The sequence below is a fragment of the Trachypithecus francoisi genome, unplaced genomic scaffold, assembly GCF_009764315.1.
Source record: "Trachypithecus francoisi isolate TF-2019V2 unplaced genomic scaffold, Tfra_2.0 Lachesis_group13, whole genome shotgun sequence".
Lineage (NCBI taxonomy): Eukaryota > Metazoa > Chordata > Mammalia > Primates > Cercopithecidae > Trachypithecus > Trachypithecus francoisi.
In genome coordinates this window covers 81,354,603-81,374,860 of record NW_022681458.1, presented here as the reverse complement: position 1 = coordinate 81,374,860, position 20,258 = coordinate 81,354,603, and the positions used below count along the sequence as shown (strand labels likewise).

General features: G+C 35.1%; 1 protein-coding gene across 2 annotated transcripts in view; it reads left to right on the top strand.

Moving 5' to 3' along the window:
• The window catches only part of PSMD14 (proteasome 26S subunit, non-ATPase 14), a 111,056-nt gene that overhangs the window by 2,443 nt on the left and 88,355 nt on the right, over positions 1 to 20,258 (top strand). The window contains exons 2-4 of one of the 2 annotated variants that reach the window (XM_033231315.1): positions 2,651 to 2,700; positions 6,015 to 6,148; positions 8,442 to 8,493. In XM_033231315.1, the coding sequence (XP_033087206.1) occupies positions 8,446 to 8,493 (48 nt within the window). In that variant the 5' untranslated portion in view covers positions 2,651 to 2,700; positions 6,015 to 6,148; positions 8,442 to 8,445. The remainder of the gene's footprint in view (positions 1 to 2,650; positions 2,701 to 6,014; positions 6,149 to 8,441; positions 8,494 to 20,258) is intronic. The other variant, XM_033231314.1, reaches the window with a different exon arrangement.

The following is a 20,258-nucleotide window of genomic DNA, read 5'->3' as shown; positions in this document are numbered from 1 at the left end:
CTGTTTGTTGCAGTCATTTTGACATTTCATATTCTGCTTTGTGTGTGGTACTTTGGTGACCTTATTTGTGAAATGGGAGAACTGGATTAAATAATCTCTGCTAGTTCTAAAATGATAATAACAACAATTATGACAATAAGAATAGCAACGACATTTATTGAGTACCTTGAATGTTCCAGACACTATAAGTTGCTTTGAACATATTTTTACAACAGACTTGCAAAGTAGGCATTATCCCCACTTTATAAATGAGGTCTAGAGTCTAGAAGAAGATAAAAATTAGTGTCATATAGTGAGTAGGTGGTGAAGCCAGGATTCAAATCAAAGTCAACTGGTTCAAGAGCCTTTTTCACTCTATACTGCTGTCCTTTCCCTTTACATATTTTTTATGGATTTATGTCAAACTTCTTCTACCCACCTCCGCCAGTAGATTATAAATTCTGTCAGTGCATGCCACTAAATTTCTTGAGTCAGCCCTCCATATCTGTGGGTTCCGCATCTGTAGATTCAACCAACCACAAATTGAAAATACTTGAAAAAAGTTGCATCTAGGCCAGGCACGGTGGCTCACGCCTGTAATCCCAGCACTTTGGGGGGCTGAGGGAGGTGGATCATCTGAGGTCAGGAGTTCCAGCCTGGCCAATATGGCAAAACCCCTTCTCTACTAAAAATACAAAAATACAAAAATTAGCCAGAAATGGTGGCATGTACCTGTAATCCCAGCTACTGGAGAGGCTGAGGAAGGAGGATCGTTTGAACCTTGGAGGTGGAGGTTGCAGTGAGCCGTAATTGCAACACTACATTCCAGCCTGGTCAACAGAGTGAGACTCTGTCTCATAAAAGGGGAAAAAAAAAAGTTGCGTCTATATTGAACATGTGTAGACATTTTTTTTCATTATTCCCTAAGCAATATAGTATAACTATTTCTATTGTGTTTACATTGTATTAGTTATTATAAGTAATCTAAAAATGATTTTAAAGTATATGGGAGGATGTGCATAGGTTATATGCAAATAGGGTACTATGCAATTTTATATCAGAGACTTGTGTATCCATGATTTTGGTGTCCTAGAACCAATTCCCCACAGATACAGATGGATGACTGTACTCAAATGCTGAAATTGGAAGACTCCATAATAGATTATTTATGATGAGTCCGTTCTCACTCTTCCTTTTTTTTTTTTTTTTGAGACGAAACTTTGCTCTGTTGCCCAGGCTGGAGTGCAGTGGCGCAATCTTGGCTCACTGCAGCCTCCGCCTTCCAGGTTCAAGCCATTCTGCCTGCCTCAGCCAGCCTAGCTGGGGTTACAGGTGCCTGCCATCACGCCCGGCTAATTTTTGTATTTTTAGTAGAGACCAGGTTTTGCCATGTTGGCCAGGCTGGTCTCAAACTCCTGACCTTAGGTGATCCACCCGCCTTGGCCTCCCAAAGTGCTGGGATTATAGGTGTGAGCCACCGTGCCAAGCCACCATTTGCACTCTTCTAAGTTGTGGAAATCTTGTTTTCAAAATCCTGTTTATATAATTAGATTTAATGTTGACTCACTCGAGATCTTCCACTGGAAAAAAGTCCTTAAGAAAGTGAGAGTATAAAGTTTTAACTACTTTGCACAAATAAGAAAGCAGAGGAATTAGAAATACAGTAAGATAACAAATATGGAATAGCTTAAAAAGGATTGAGCATCAGTCTGAAAAGTAATTTTTTTTTTTTTTTTTTTGAGACGGAGTATTGTTCTGTCACCCAGGCTGGAGTGCAGTGGTGCCATCTCAGCTCACTGTAACTTTCACCTTCTGGGTTCAAGTGATTCTCGTGCCTCAGCCTCCTGAGTTGCTGGGATTATAGGCATCTGGCACCGTACCCGGCTAATTTTTGTTTTCAGTAGAGATGGGGTTTTGCCACGTTGGCCAGGCTGGTCTTGAACCCCTGACGTCAAGTGATCCGCCCCCCTTGGCCTCCCAAAGTGCTGGGATTATGGGCATGAGCCACTACACCTGGCCAAAAATTGATTTATTTTAAATCCAGCATGGACATAATCTAGCAATATCAGGTTCTAATCAGAGATTAAGAGAGAAAGAAAAAGTGGAAAGTAATCAACTTTGGAAAGTACTGATATCTTTTTTGTACTATTTTTACCAATTACGATTCTAAATATTATTGTATGTATGACATTATGTTAGGTATAAACACTTTATTCATATTGTCTGATAATATTTTCCATAAAGTTAATTATATCATGAATGAGCTTTTGAGTCTTCTGCTTTTTGATAGCTGTAAAAACTTGGTTTAGATCCATCAACCTTTTTATTGCTTTTATTTCTAAGAATTGAAAGTGTTCCCTTTTATGTTAAGTATAACACATTCACTTTGTGAATCTTTCTGCTAAATTCTGCGAAATGCAAGTCCCTATCTCCAATGTGATTTAGTCATGTGAAATACGCCCAGCATTTTGAAACCCAGTAAGTGGCAAACTATGTGAGGAAGAAGGATCTGTGTTGGTAGCCGTGCTCAGGATGGGGTTGCTGATGAAGTAGCTAGTGTTTATTACATGCTTACTATATGTCAAGCATTGTATTAAATGTTTTTTTTTGGGTCCATTGTTTTTGCTCATCTTTTAAATGGCTCTGTGAGATATATATCTCTATTTTGCAGATGAGGAAACTGAGGAGGAGAGAGGTGATTGACTCAAGGACATAGAACTTGTAAGTGTTAGAGCCAGTATTTGAATCTGGCACTCTGACTGTGGAGTCATAGTACTTGACTCTCATGTACTAGACAAAATAGTCATTAGTCATTGCCATTTACCATCTAGGCCCAGTAGACCATAAAAGGATAGTGAAAAACAACTATATTAGAAATGTTAGTAAAGCTTAAACATAGCAAATACAAATTTTTATATTAATTAATTAATTAATTTTTGAGATGGAGTCTTGCTGTGTCACCTAGGCTGGAGTGTAGTGGTACCACTTTGGTGCACTGCAACCTCCACCTCCTGGGTTCAAGCAGTCCTCCTACCTCAACCTCCCCAGTAGCTGGGATTACAGGCGCATGTCACCATTTCTGGCTAATTTTTGTATTTTTAGTAGAGACAGGGTTTTGCCTTGTTGGCCAGGCTGGTCTTGAGCTGCTGACCTCAAGTGATCTGCCTGCGTTGGCCTCCCAAATTGCTGGGACTACAGGCGTGAGCCACCACACCCAGCCTAAATACAAATGTGTATTCTGTATTTTCTTGGTTTTGAAGGTACATATATCTTCATATGTCATCTTTTGAATGGGCATCATAGTTTGAATGAACTGCTCATCAGCCATCATGCATGAACCTAGAACATACTTGTCTTGTATAGATCATTTCTATATTTCAAATACATTTCTAGTAGGCTCTAGCTTATTACTTCTGGTTCTTGTATTTGCTATCCTGTGTGTGTGTCTATGTGAAAATATACATCACATAAAATTTACTATTCTAACTTTTTGGTGTACAGTTTAGTGACATTAAGTATATTCACAGTATTATGTAACTGTCACCACCATCCATATCCAGAATTTTTTTCATCCTCCCAATTACTTTACTTTTGAAAACATTGAGAACTCATAATTTTGTTGAAGATAGGATGCCATCTTTCCTTCATAATTGCAAAACATTTATATTTTTAGATTTATAGGCACCATTTAGAATTAGTCCAATGATTTTAAAAATTTCTACATTATCCATTTCCTTTTATCCACATTTGTGTACACTTGAGCATTTTTCCCTGTGTGAACTGTATTAACATCATAAGACATCAAAAAATACGTCACACATCTCTTTAGAAAACAGATTCTCATTGCAAAATTTTGTGTGATGAAGTCCTTTCTTGTTGAATAAGTAACTGAGTAAGAATGTCACTTTTTTGGTTTTAGAAATATATTGTCAACTCACTGACCCTTTAAAAAATAATCTGTTGAGGAGAAATTCACATAATATAAAACTAACCATTTAAAATTGAACAGTTTAGTATCATTTCGTCCATTCACAGTGTGCCATTACCACCTCAATTTAGTTCCAGAACATTTCTGTCATTCCAAGGTAAAAAATCTCTTAGCCATTTAGCAGTTTCTCCATTTTCCTCCCTTCCCCACCCACTGATAACCACCAGTCTGCATTCTGTCTCTGCATTTATTGGATACTTCATATACATGGAATCACATAACATGTGACCTTTTGTGCCTGGCTTCTTTTACATAGTGTGATATTTTGAGGTTCAGCTAACTTGTAACGTGTACCAGTAGTACTTCATTCCTTTTTATAGCTAAACAGAATTTCATATTACAATATTCCTTTATGTGTTTATAGTAGAATTTGTTTATCCATTCATTCTTTGGTAGACATTTGGACTGTTTCCACCTTTCGGCTATTGTGAATAGTGATGGTGTAAACATGCATGTACAGGAACTTATTTTGAGTATTTGTTTTCGGTTTTATGGGGTATATACTGATGAGTGGAGTTGCTGGATCAAGTGGTAATTCTATGTTTAACTTTTTGGGGAACTGCCAAACTGTTCCCAGCACTCATTGGTTCTTAAGTTTGAGAAAATTAATCTAGGCTATTATCATCTCAAGGTACAGTCTGAGATTTTGTTTATATCCGTGGTTCTCAATTGTGAGTGATTTTTGAGACAATCAAAAATAACTTCAAACATTTGTCCCCCAGGGACATTTGGTAAAGCTTGGAGACATTTTTGATTGTCACAACTGGATAGGTGCTGCTGTTGTCTAGTGGAGCTGGGGATGATGTTAAGCATCCTATAGTGCACAAGACAGCCCCACGAACAACAACAGATTGTCTGGTTCTGAATCTCAGTAGTACTGAAGTTAGTAAATCCTGGCTTGTACCGTCAATTTTATTGTCATCATTAGAGACTAGAATGCTATAATCTGTCTCCTTCACATTCATCTTTGATTTTGTAGTAATGTGAAACATTTTCTTTGTTGCTTTTTTTCCTTTTGCCATTATTAAAATGAAAAATTCTAATTTCTTAACTGTGCTAAATGAAGACTGAAAAAAAGACTACAAAGATGAAGTCTCTAGTGTTCTGTATCTTTTCGAAAGATGGATCAGTGCTTTGGACAACACACTAAGAAAGAAAGGATGATGTAATAACTATAATTTTTTTTCACTATTGCATTATTTTAGACAGTTCTTATCATTTTTCCATATTCTTGTCATTTTAGTGTTTTTGGCAGTTTTGGGAATAATTAAGAAATGATGGACTACTAATGCCTCCTAGTATGATAAAATAGCAAATTTTCAGGGTATAAGAAAAATAACCACTAATATTCCATAATATTTGATAGATTTGTAATAATGTACAATTAACCTATATAGTAATTACATGATAGAATGAACTGTCCTATTTAAAAAATAAGTACATTTTTATTTTATTCTTTTTTTTTTTTTTGAGACCAAGTTTCAGTCTTGTTGCCCAGGCTGGAGTGCAATGGCGCATTCTTGGCTCATTGCAATCTGCCTCTGGGATTCAAGTGATTTTCCTGCCTCAGCCCCCTGAGTAGCTGGGATTACAGGTGCCCGCCACCACGCCTGGCTAATTTTTTTTGTATATTTAGTGGAGAAGGTGTTTTACCATATTGGCCAGGCTGGTCTCGAACTCCTGACCTCAGGTGATCTGCCCACCTTGGCCTCCCAAAGTGCTGGGATTACAGGCGTGAGCCACCGCGCCCGGCCTGTTTTGTTCTTTGAAAGATGTCTGGAAAGACTAAAAGTTTTGAAATGTCTGTCTTCAAAGTTAGTGTTCATGAGAGAAACATACACATAAAATTTGGATACAGGGTTACTCACTGTGCTCTGTAGCTCCCTGTAAGGTAGATCATTCTGTATTCTCAGAAAATGATTATTAAGAAACAGTTTTGATTTCTACTTCATTTTTAGGAATGTTGATTCTTTTAAAGATTTTGGTATAAAGTTTTTCTCCTTAAATTATCAAAATAATTATATTTTATTTTGTTTACTTTTTTCAGGAGAGAAAGAAAAAATAAAATATACTTGGGGAAATTGTGCCTGCTAGAATTAGCAAGAGCTTTCTTTAAGAAGAAATTTGTTAAACTCAACAAATTGAAGGTTAACACCTTAAGAGTTGTAGTTGATTGACCAGGTAAGGTTTAAAAATGTATTTTACTTTTCATTATTCTTTTAGGGGTGGATAGAGAGATAGCATGAAAATGTATTATTTTTAACAGATGTCAAATTATGAATATGTTTGATACATAACCAGATTTTGAAAAGTGGTGTGATTTAGAATATATATCAATATACTTCATTCCCAAATGTTGGTATTTTTATTAAACCTGGTTATCTCAGCTTAAATGTTTTAATTTGTTAAATATGTTTCCTCTTTGCTGCGACATCTAATTTTGCTACAGAAACAAATTTGACCTGCCAGATTTTCTTTCTTTCTGCTTCTTCCATCACTCATGTATATTTACAGCATCTGGAGTCTGTGTAAAGTCATGAGAAACTACACAGAGGAATAGATAAACTGAACACAGCTGGGAATCAGTTTTGGCCTAGAATAAAAATATATATTCTAATGTATACTGTATGTTGTTTGTTTTTTCTGTTGGTTCTTTAAGTTTGTAAGGTTGAAATGGTCCAAAAGAAATTTTTTTCTTCTTTGGTAATTTATTCTAGAGCATTGCTTTAATATTATAAAATATACAGGATCCCCCCCCCCCCAACACACACCCAGTTTACAGCCTTTAAAAAGTGCTGTGTGTTGAATGCCATATTTGATTTGAGGAATTTCAATGAGTATTTGATGGAGATTTTATTTGTAAGTGTTGGTATTAGGAGGATGCGTTAAGATTGTGAAGTGGAAATTTTGTCTGTATTACCATGTTTTCTTATATGCCTTTTCATTTTAAAAAGAAATTGTTAAAATTGTGAGTTTCATAAACATGTTACATGAAACAGTCCAGATACAAAAAATATATGATTCTGTTTATATAAAATTCAAAAACAGCTGAACTAATCTATGCTGTTGGAAGCTGAATTTTTACCTTTTCAGGGTAGAATAGACTGGAAGAGGGGCTTGGGTGGTGTTTCTGAGGTGCCGATAATGTTCTGTTTCTTGAACTGGGTGATGGTTACATGGATGTGTTCACTTTGAAGAGTCTATGGCTATATCGTTTGTGTTCTTTTCTGTATGTGCACTTGAGTAAAGTTCTTTTCTGTATGTGGACTTGAATAAAGTTTGCAATATTAACATTGTTAAATTGTTACCAGGATTCAACAAATGTGATTGGTGGTGGGTAATATATAAAGCACATTATTGAGTTTTAGTTTATATAGCAATTCGAACTCGTAAAACAACATGGATGAAGGATGAAATGAATCTTAGCATTTAATTTAGAATATAATTTGTAATAATACCATTTTCTAAAGCATACACTTAGGAAAAAGGAATTTTATTTAAGGACATAGCAATTTTCAAGTAGAAAAAATTGCTTTGTTGTCATTTTTAAATTACTTAGTTGTACTGCTATTAATAAGCAGTATACATTAATACTGCTATTAATGTACTGCTATTATTCTTTTTGTTATTTAAGACCATATAAGTACACTTGATATTTCTTAATTACTTCTCTGAGGTTTTCAAGCTTGAAGAATATCTTCTGTAGTTACTCCAAACATTAAAACTAAATCAGATTGGTATAGTAAATCCACCTTGTATTGGTTAACTCTGAAGTTATAATTGAGAAGCACAGTTGAATTTCCTTAGTGAAAAAGTCGTATATCTCTACAACATCTGAAATAACACAAAATATCTGTGTAGGTTCTAGAACACTGTCTTAATACGTTTAATGTTTATGCTATAGTATTTCTTTTAGTATAATGAGTTCAGTTTTTAAAAGCCTTTGATGCTAATTCAGAGATCCATAATCTGCTCACAATGTCTTTCACATGTAGTTTTGATGATAACTGACAAGCTGTAAGTTAATTAGCACAGAACTTACTAATGAGGATGTTAAAATTTAATTTAAAAGTGAGGATTTTTATTTGTACACTCTGGACAAATTGAAGGAAATTCAATCATAGATATGATAAGCATTTCAGGCACTTTTTCTGCATTCAGGTATTTTATTAGATAACAATAAGAAAATATAATTAACTTAATGATAGCAAAGTTTTGAAAGTATGCTAAGATTGCTTGTCTTTAAAACTGGGGATAACCCAAAACCAAAGCAGTAAAATAAGGTCTGTTAATTAGCATGGAAGACAGCTTCTTGAATTAATATGTGGTGTTAATTAACAGGAAGTCTGATGTTGTGTTGTAATTACCACCAATATTTTTGACATACTGAGTGACTGAAAGTGAATTATATAGATAGCAATTGAATAAACACTTTTGTGCTTAGGAACGTTTTTTCTTTGTTTCTGTTTTCTAGAAATATGGACAGACTTCTTAGACTTGGAGGAGGTATGCCTGGACTAGGCCAGGTTAGTATATAGTCTCTTGAGCATTTCCTGGTGTGTATAAACTACAAGCCTTTTTGTAGTTATCCAAAGAGAAAGAAATTATCCCCAAGAAAATCACCTAATGGATAACTTTATGGCAAGAATCTTACCTTATTGATGTTTGCTATCTTGCAACACTAGATAACATGTGGTAAACATTTACTGTCTTAGTTTACTTTTCTCCTGGGAATAAGAATTTTCTGTTATTTGCTTTGTTTAAAATTTTGAGATATGTGAGATTATCAAAGTTGTCTTTTAGGGAAAAAAAAAACCCTCAAAATAGCTTAACTTCCTGAATTTACAATGTAAACTGTAGATGTAACACAAGAAAAAGTAAGCATGTCATCCTGTTTGCCAGATCCAGAAAACTGACCCATAGAATGTTTGTATGTACAGTCTTACCACTGGCAAATTTCTGCTAATAATTATAATATATAGATGGATTAATAAGTAATCTCTCTCCTTTAAATTTGGTATAAATGGTTTCTTTTATAATCCTTTTTAAAAATAAATATGCTTTCAGTTGTTTTAATATTGTTTGTCCTGTTCCATTTGCTGTTGAGCAAATGACCTCTAGATTTCTGCCTCAGGATACTCTATATGCTTTCAGGTCAATAATTTCTGCCTCTTGTGAGTTCTACACTTTTGCTCTGTGCAATCATACGTTGAGTTAATACTAATTAACAAAAGAAATGACTATGTGTTTTTCTCTTCCTAAGACTTTTATGTATGCAATGTATTGTTTCATGACCAAATATTGGAAATATTTTTATAGTCCCTTTTAAAATCTCTTTAGTTTCCAGCTTTCCCACATTTCTTTATTGCTATCAGTGACTTCATCTTTCTTCAAAGTAATCTATGTTTACTATAAGAAGCAGTTTTTGTTTGAGACTTCATGAAATTCTCAGTGTTTTAGAAGAACTTTCATAAGAACTGTTTGATTAGTTCTATCATGGTTTATGACTTTTAGAAAGTTGGAATCTTTTTATGATTCTGTATTGCACTCTTGGATGGATTTCAGTTTTTTCATTTACTTTTAGTTTTGATGATTTCTCATGTTTCTTTGCTGTTAGCCTATTTCTTCATGATTCTTCATTTTTGTAACACCTGTATAACTCATTCTCTCAAGAGGCCTAAGCCTCTTTGAACTTGATCCTGAACTGTTCCCATTCTTTCGTAAACATTCTAGAGAGCTTCTAGAATTGTCTAATTTATTCTGAAATTAGTAATAATAATGTTCAGGCATGTGAAAATGTGAGAAGTGAGCAGAGGTTGTGTGTAGATACTGCAAATTTACCTGCAAATTATAGTTAAAGATGTTGCCTTAGAATTCTTTTTTTTTTTTTTTTTTTTTTTTGAGGCGGAGTCTCGCTCTGTCGCCCGGACTGGAGTGCAGTGGCCGGATCTCAGCTCACTGCAAGCTCCGCCTCCCGGGTTTACGCCATTCTCCATTCTCCTGCCTCAGCCTCCCGAGTAGCTGGGACTACAGGCGCCCGCCACCTCGCCCGGCTAGTTTTTGTATTTTTAGTAGAGACGGGGTTTCACTGTGTTAGCCAGGATGGTCTCGATCTCCTGACCTCGTGATCCGCCCGTCTCGGCCTCCCAAAGTGCTGGGATTACAGGCTTGAGCCACCGCGCCCGGCCTGCCTTAGAATTCTTAAGGGAAGTTGTATCAAATTTAAATACAAAAATAACTTTCCTTAAGCATAGATACAATAAATTACCCATTTGGAAATCCATGCTGGAAAACCCCTGGACATGAAATAATGGTTTTACTGACCACAAATTGAGCTACATTATATGTCAATGGCGACTTTAAACCTTTGTATCTAGTGAAAAACTTGATGTTTTCTCAGTAACCTTATTGGTTTCTGATTAATCAGCCATTGTGTCCTTAGTTTGTACTCTTTTTTGAAGTTAAAAATCTGCTTAAGAATCATTTCATCTCAATTAGATGACAAACTCAAATAAATAATTTGTGGAACTCTTATTTTTATGGTATCTCCCTTATCCTATACTAGGTGTTTAATTTTCTTTTTCTCTAAAATTTTGTTTTATCTTGTTACAGGAATAATTTGACAAATACCTATCATGTGACTTTTGCAACATGAAATGTTAAGTGTATTTTTTGCCTAATAAGAATATGTTGTTTATTATTTATTATAATTTTTTTTTGAGATGGAGTCTTGCTCTGTCACCCAGGCTGGAATGCAGTGGCATGATCTCGGTTCACTATACCCTCTGCCTCCTGGGTTCAAGTGATTCTTCTGCCTCAGCCTCCTGAGTAGCTGGGATTACAGGTGTTCACCACCGCGCCTGGCTAATTTTTGAATTTTTAGTAGAGACCAGGTTTCACCATGTTGGCCAGGCTGGTCTTGAACTCCTTGACTTCAGGTGATCCACCTGCCTCGGCCTCCCAAAGTACTGGGATTACAGGTGTGAGCCGCCACTCCCAGACTATTATTTATTTTTAATAAGAAGTCAAAGATGTTTGGATTGATAATAGCTATCTTTTCATTAGATAAGGCAAGGCACCAATAGTAGTAGAGAAAAGGAGATACAAATTGACCCTTCTCTCTAGAAATCAGTGGGAAATGTTATCTTACCATTTAATGGAAAAGGCAGAATTCCCTCCCAAATAAGGAGCAGGTCACTTGCTGGTAAGTTTGTAGATGGCCCTCTTAAAATGTGGCAGTAGGCAGGAGCAGAACAGGTAAGGGCCTCATATGATTGAGAGTCCCTTAAGGTTATTTTATTTCCTTGATTGAAGAACGAGAACCATGGACATTTTATGAGTGAATAGGCCACCTTAAATCATGATCTATACGAATAACCTAACTTTGATGAAAGAAATGTCCAAGACTTACTTTTTTTATATCAGTCTCCAAACAGTTGCTACTTTACTGTCTTGAAGACATTCTGTTGCACTCCTGGTTGACGCACACCTGGTGGTTAGTGTCCGACTCTGCAAGTTAAAGGCTCACTTCTCCATAGAACTACCCTTACTTCACATGCCAGCTATACTTCCTGTGTCCCCAAGCCATCCACACTTCTGACTGACACTTTGACCTGACTATAAAGTTGGAGGTCCTCACAACCTCCTCAGGTTTGATAATTCACTAGAACAACTGACAGAACTCAAGAAACTGCTGCGCTTATTATTACAGTTTTGTTATCCAGGAATACAGATTAGGAGGACCAGTGAAATGAAGACACACAGGTTGGGGTCTGGGAGGAGACGCAGAGCTCCTGTGCCCTCTCTTCATGGAATTAGGGCATGTCACCGTCCCTGCACATCAATGAGTTTACCAGCCAGGGAGCTCCACCTGGTATAGCTTTGGTGTCCAGAGTTTTTATTGGGACTTGGCATACATGAGCTTGATTGATTAAATCATTGGGTAATCAAACTCAAAATTCAAAATCTACGTCCTTCCTTCCCTCCTTGGAAATGGGCCTGGCTCAAAGTCTTAGCCCTGTATTTACCACGTTGGTCTTTATGGTGATCAGTCCTCGTCCTCAAGCTATCTAGGGGTGTGCACTGAGTCACTGTGTTAGCATAACAAAAGAAACTCCAAGGGTTTTTGAGGCTTTGTGCCAGAAACTCAGGATAAAAACCAGATTATTTTGCAACAAAGACTTGTTTTCAGCCTTGACTTCATTATTTGTAGAAACAATTCAATATTTCATTTGAATTTTTCTTGTACTATTATTTGATACTGATTTTTGTGCATTTGAATTTTTCTTGTACTATTATTTGATACTGATTTTTGTGCCGTTTCCAAGAGACATGATCCCACCTTGAGTCCCAATGCCTTTAATATAACCCAATAGTAGTAAAAAGGTCTTTGGGCTTTGCTCTATTTGCTAATTGATTATGTTATCATTATTATTATTTTGAGCCAGAGACTTGCTTTGTTGCCCAGTCTGGAGTGCAGTGGCATGATCTCAGCTCACTGTAGTCTCACCCCCCTGGATACAAGTGATTCTCCTGCCTCAGCCTCACAAGTAGCTGGGATTACAGGCATGAGCCACCACGCACAGCTAATTTTTTTAATTTTTAGTAGAGATGGGGTTTCACCATGTTGGCTGGGCTGGTCTTGAACTCCTGACCTCAAGTGATCTGCCCACTGCAGCCTCCCAAAGTGCTTGGATTACAGATGTGAGCCATTGCTCCCGGCCTGGTTTGTTTTTTAATGGAGGAATTCATAGTAGTAATATAGGAATATCAGTATTATAATCACAGTTGATACTGATGTTTCATTGTTTTTGAAGCCACTTGGCCTTAGTTGTTTTATTTGGGAGTTGTAGTAGGGCTAGTAGGTAAAAAAGGAACTTGTAAATAATCAAAGTCCCCATTCATTCTAGTGTCTTAATTTTCTCTAAATAGGAGGTGACTTTTCTCTTTTCCAAGGCTATTCCTTCCTTGTTCTCAGATCTCGTTCTCTTGACACATTGCAGATCTCCATTGACTCCTTTCTCTGCCTACAAAGATGTTTAAGTCTCCTGTATCCAAAAAAGAAAACTCTACTCCATACTGCCATAAAACCTTCTCTTCCATTTATTTCTAGAATTCCTGAAATAATAGCTTAAACTCCATAATCTACTTAATTATCTCTGTTCACTCTCATGAGAATGCATTCTGGCCAACTCCTGTATTACTGTATTGGAATTTTTTAAACTGCCAAGTCTATTGGCCTATTTTTAGTTCTCTTTTAACTAAACTTCAATATTCCACACTTACTATCTTAAACCTTTCTCTTCCATTTGTTTTTATTGTGCTGTCTTTTCCTGTTTCTCATTATGGTATCCATTCCTACAAAACAAGTAAGTTTTATATTTTTTAATATCACATTTTAAAATGTTAATATTGGCCAGGCCTGGTGGCTCACGCCTGTAATCTCAGCACTTTGGGAGACCAAGGAGGCAGATCACATAAGGCTAGGAGTTCAGGACTAGCCTGGCCAACATGGGGAAACCCAACTCTACTAAAAGTACAAAAATCACCTGAGTGTGGTGGTGCACATCTGTAATCCTAGCTACTCAGGAGGCTGAAGCAGGAGAATCACTTGAACCCAGGAGGTGGAGGTTGCAGTGAGCCAAGATTGTACCACTGCACTCAAGCCTGGGTGACAGAGTGAGACTATGTCTCAAAAAAAAAAAAAAAAAAGAAAAAAAGTTAATATTTGAATAGTGATAGGCTAAAATAATTAAATTTGTCCTCAGTCCTCTACTTCAGTTTAACTTACCAGTAGTTTGAGGCAGAAATAAAGATGTTTTATTAGTACTATTAAAATTTGTAAAGTAACAGCTTTATGTTTTAAATGTATTTTTAGATTTTTTTTGTTAAAGTACTTACAAACTTGAAATTACTAAAAGGTGTGAGATTATTATATTAAAAACATATATTACTATAATTTGGCTACTTCGTTGTCTTTATAACAAACTCCACCTAGGTCTTGGCATCTAAACGATTTCCAAAAGCAGTGGAAACAGAGCCCAAGAGATGAAAATAGCCAAAGCATATTCTGCAGTTTTTAAAAGATTTTGGTTTCTCTCTGGGTTCATTTTAGCTTTGGAAATAGTCAGTATAAGCTTGAAAGTAGGTGGAACTTCAGCAAAATGACAGTGGCATTTAGTAACTTGTCTTCAGTTTTAATTTGTTAAGTCAATATTTGGAGTTTCTGTGTATCAGGTATTATATACTATAACGAATTCCAAGATGAACAAGAATATCAATGCCTAATCCAGAGCCTTACATTATAATAGACACACAAGCAATCATGTTTTAAGTGCCTACTACACATTAACTACTTTGAATCAGTGAAAGCTAATGCTCATTGGAAATAATGTGATTTGTAAGTACAGTGGAGGTTAGTTTAACTTCTTTTGGGAAAAATAAGACTAACTTGGGAAAAATGGGAAAAATGAGACTAAATTGAGGAGATGATGTTTGAGCTGAATTTTGAAATATGTGTCAAGGCATATTCAAAAGGCTAGAGAATAAATACATAAGAAAATACTGGCAAAAGAAGCTTGTAAAGGACTCTGAGGTTGGTTACGAAAGGCTTTGAATGCCATACTTAGTGTTTTTACTTTTTTCCCCTAGGTGTTGTAGTTTCATGAAGATTTTCTTTCTTTCTTTCTTTTTTTTTTTTTTTTCAGATGTGAAGATTTTTTTTTTTCTTTCCGGTAGACTTGTGAGATAATTTGATCTGTGTTTTTGAAAAGTAATTCTAGTGGTAGTTTGGAGAATAGGTAAAGGGGAACAGACAGATTAAAGGCAAAGTCATCAATTACATGAATATTTGTGACTTTCAACCTTCCAGGCATATAACAGGATTATATTTTTCTGTCATCTTTGAAGTTAGCATTACCATGATTTTGCTTTGACCAATGGAATGTGATTGATTAATAGATCACTTTTAGGTGGAAGCTTTAAGAATCAGTGTGTGGTTTGTCTGCCCTGGTAATAAACAACATCATGATCATGGAGCCTTTTTTGCCAGGTCTCTTAGTGAAAATGACACACAACCTGCAAGTTTTAAGCAAAGTTAAAAATCATGTGATTTCTGTGTAAAATACCCTAATTTTTTTGGTCTCTTTAAAAACAAACAAACAAACACTGTGTAGGCCAAACTAAGCACATGTGCAGCAGGCTATATAATGCCTATAAGTTGTCACTTTGTGTCTGTGGTACAGACCTCATTAATTTCAGATGCAAAAATAAGGCAAAATACTGTGGGTAAGTGATCCCAGAAGGCTTCCTGAATGTGGTGAGATATAGTGTACATTTTGAAGAATTATTTTAGGTGGCTAGATTTAAAAAACAAAATTCATGAATTGAATAGGATGTATTTTGTTATAACTCCCAAATCCTCACAGTGTATGGATTTTTTGTATATTCACTGATAACTTTTTCTGGTTTCTTATTGTGGTTATTGGACCAGAAATGTTGTTTCAATTGTTTGTCTCGGGTTTTGGTCTAATGTTTGGTAGAGAGAATTAATTTAGCATAGCAATGGAAAAAATGACTGACATAAATGAAAATATAATACTGTTTTCATGGATGAGGAGTCTTTGTATCACCACATGCCAATTCTTTCCAACTAATCATACATTCAATGCAGTTTCAATAAAAATATCAACCAGAATTTTCATGGAAATAGGCAAACTGACTCTAGAATTCATATAGGAAAAAATAGTTCAAGAATAGCAAAGAAATTCGTAAAAAGGAAAAAGAAATTTGCTCTACCAGATTTCAAAATATATTTTAATGCTATATGACTGAAGTAGTAATATATTGTTGCAGAGATAATCAGGTAGACCAGTATAATCAAAAACCCAGAAATATATCCATCAATATATGGGAACTTGGTTTGTAATATAAGTGACATTAAAATAGTGGAGAAGGAGAGGCCTGTTCATTAGATGATGCTGAAGCAAGTGGTAGCCAGTAAGGGGAAAAACTAAAATTAGATTCCAGCCTTATTCTATACAAAAAATATTTGTATCAAATGGATTGAATATCTAAATATGAAATCAAACTTTATAACTTTTTTTTTTTTTTTAAAGATGGAGTCTTGCTCCGTCACCCAGGCTGTAGTGCAGTGGCATGATCTTGGCTAACTGCAACCTCCACCTCCTGGATTCAAGAGATTCTCCTGCCTCAGCCTCCTGAGTATCTGGGATTACAGGTGCCCACCACCACACCCGGCTAATTTTTGTATTTTTTGTAGAGACGGGGTTTCACTATGTTGGCCAGGCTGGTCTCGAATTCCTGACCTCAATTGATCCGCCCACCTTGGCCTCCCAAAGTGCTGGGATTATAGGCAAGAGCCACCATGCCCAGTCCACACTTTATAATTTTTGAAGATATGCCCATTTGAATGGCTATTATCCAAATTAAAAAACAACAACAACAACAAAATAAGTGTTGGTGAGGACTGGAGAAATTGGAACTCTTGTACATTGATGATAGAAATGTAAAATGGTACAGATAATATGGATAACAGTATTGTTCCTTAAAAGATTAAACATAGGATTACCGTATAATCCAGCAATTCTACTTCTGGGTATGTGCCCAAAATAATTGAAGGCAGAGACTCCAACAGATGTTTGTGCACCAATATTCTTAGCAGCATTATTTATAATAGCCGAGGGGTGGAAACAACCTAGATGTCCCTTAACAAATGAATGGATAAATAAAATGCATATACACTCGTTCCTTGGTATCCTTGGGGGATTGATTCTCGGACCTTTGCTGATACCAAAATCTGTGGCTGCTCAAGTCGCTTAGATAAAATGGCATAGTATTTGCATATAACCTAGACACGGTCTCTTGCATACATTAAATCATCTATAAATTACTTATGCTTAATACAATGTAAATGCTATGTAAATACATATATTTAAAACATTTTTGTTTTTTATTGTTGTATTGTTACTTTTTATTGTTTTTTCCCTCTGGTATTTTCTGTCTATGGTTGGTTAAATCTGTGGATGGCAAACCTGTTGATATGGAGGGCTGATTATACATACAATGGAATATTATTAACTTTAAAGGAATGATCTTCTGACATATGCTACAACATGAGTGAACCTAAAAGATATTTTGCTAAGTGAAATAAGCCAGACACAAAAGGACAAATGTTATATGATTCCACTTACATGAGGTACCTAGAGTATCAGATTCATAATGATAGAAAGTAGAATGGTAGTTGCCAGGAGCTGGGAAGAGGAGAGAATAGGGAGTTATTGTTTAATGGGTAGAGTTTCCATTTGGGATGATGAAAAAAGTTCTGAAACTGGTCTTGGAGATGGTGGTGTTGGTTGTGCGACAGTGTTAATGTACCTAATGCCACTGAATTGTTACTTAAAAACAGGACAAGTGGCAAATTTTATATTTTTACTACAAAAAAGACATTTTAAAGTTCAGTTACCGTATGTTTAAAATGAGGTTGATAATACCTACCCAGATGGTTCTTTATAAGGATTAAATAATCTCCAATATGAACTAGTCAGGTGCATAGCAGATACCCTTCCCCAATCCCCCAGTTTTTGGGGGCAGAAATTTTTATGTCTTTATGACCTCAATATAGGAAAGCAAACTCAAAAGATTCATAATTTGACTATCTCAAGACGGTATTACTAATTCTTGTCCCCAAAAGACAATAGAAACAAACTTATAAGACAAGCAAAGATGGAGACAAGATGCTGGCAACACATTAATCTGCAACACCATGTGCTTCATTCAGCAGAACCATAGATAAGTAAGACAAAAAAAGACCTCGTTTAACAAAATAATGTGAAATAAGAATGGCCAAAAAAAAATTATGAAAAGATACTCAGTGTCATTTTATATCAGGGAAATGAAAACTAAGACAACTATTAGATTCGTTTTTTTTTAAAAAAAAAAACCTGTTGAATTAAGTGTTAATGAAAATTTAGGAAAGCAATAATTCTCATGTAAGCTGTGTGCATGTGTGTGTGTATGTATTTGTGTGAGTGTGATGTTGGTTAGGAATTACAGCTCAGTGCTTAGATCATTACCTGGCAAATAACAGACAATAAATATATGTTAAATGGACACACCATATGTGGTAAATGGTTAAAGTCACTTTGGAGAGCAATTTGACAATATCTAGTAAAGTTGAAAATGAGCAAACTTCTGTTACTCAATAATTCCATTTATTCACTTTAGAGAAACTTTTATATGTCAATATCAGGAGACATATTGAAGAATATTGTTAAAGCATTATTTGCAATATTAAAAATTGCAAAATATTTAAATGTCTAAATGTGTTATGATGAAATTAATGCAGCAGCTAAAATGAATGAACTAGGTTCTATATACCAATATGCATAATAGATCTTATAAACATAGTAAGAGAAAAATTCAGTTGTAAAAAGATACATACAACATGGAAGCATGTCAATTTAAAAAACATAAAGTAACACCTTTTTTTAGGGTTATATAACTCCAGAGTAAAAATATTACAAGTTGTTCTACAGAAGCACTGTCTAGTACAACTTTCTGCTGTGATGGAAGTGTCCATATCTGCACCATTCAATACAGTAGCCACTAACCCACATGTTAAGTACTGGAAATGTGACTGGAGCAGCTGGAGAACTGAATTCTAAATGTTACATTACTTAAATTTAAAGAATCACATGTACCTGTTGAGGCCCATGAGATGTACCTTGTCTAACTGAAAACTGAACTTCTAATTTTATTTAAATTTATATGGTCACATCTAGCTAGTGGCTACCATATTGTACAGCGCAGGTCTAGATAACTCACAACAAATTCATGAAAAGGGAGGGAGGCAAAAGGAACTTCAGCTTTATAATGTTCTCTTTTTAGTATACAAACATTAAAGCAAAAGAACAAGTTGTGGAATAACACTAAATGACGTTAACATTTTTCTTTAGTACTTTTTAGAAGAGCCACCAAAGTCAGAAATTCATTTGAATTTATTTTTTAGTACTTTTTTAATGCCTTACCTAGGTATTCCATTTTCTCTCCCAGTCTTTAATTTGAAGGCAATAATACTAGAGAGGTTACCACAGTATAGATCTTGCAGGGCCCTGTAGAAAGTTCTCTTCTGAGTGATTTGGGAAGCAATTAGAGATTGCTGAGCAAAGGAGTTACGCTTATCAGACATACATTTTTAAAGAACTTGGATACACTGAAGATGAAGGTACTATAATAATGTTTTAAAATAAATTACAGATTATTGTTTTATTTTTATTCTATATCTGCTAGAGCAATCCTGCCATGTAGTGAACCATCATAAACTAATGTGTACAATTAGTCTTTATTTATATGTGTCACATCTGTCATAAATACAAGCTTTAATTTTGCTGTAAGCACTGGTATAGTAGTATGCAAATGAGCAGACCTTTACAAAAATTTTTTATAGGTTTTCTTTATATTCCTTGAGTTCTTTAGCTTAGTATTGACAGTATTTATATGCTCATGAATATTCTGGTTACCTTTTTTTTCTTTGACTCTTGAGTATCTGATGTAATCCTGTGTACATTTATGAAGAGCCTTTCTAAACATTAGTAGATTAATTTGGGCATTTTCTCTTAAGAAGTAGAGAAGGGTCAAGAAATTTTAATTGTTTTATTTCTTAGCTTAACTACAAATAATAGTGATTTTGCTTTGGAAACAGCAGAATTACAAGATGGCTTTAACGTTTTTCTTATTTGCTGCTCTTGTGAGGTTATAATTTTATTAAGTATAGTTCCTAATCATTCTACTCATATACTCTAATACTTATACGATAGGAAATTAAGAAAGGGGTCAGGTTAAAAGCAAACTAATTAGAGCATATTCTTTCTAGTTGTCATTGTAGTGTGATTATTCTGAGTATGTATTAAACTCTGTGAAAAATAGGGTGCTCCTGAGAGGCCTCAAATCTAGTCTCGAGGGTTCTCAAGTAAGTAAAAGGGACATAAATTTTCCATAGGTATATGATAGTTAACCTGTGTCAGTTTGTTTGAATATTTTAATTGTGATAGGTCTTCTTTTGGGAGGAAAGGTCTTGCCACTTGTGAATGCTAAATTTCTATTTTGATATGCAATTATGTTAAACAATTTTGTTCAAGTTTTTTAGAACAGAACGGGATTGGTGATAAATTTTCAGTTACAGTGGAACTGTCCTTCAAATTAATCACATTCTGATGAAATAAGAGAAAAAATAAAAATTGTGAAAAGTAATGAAATGTTTAAAGTTTTAAAT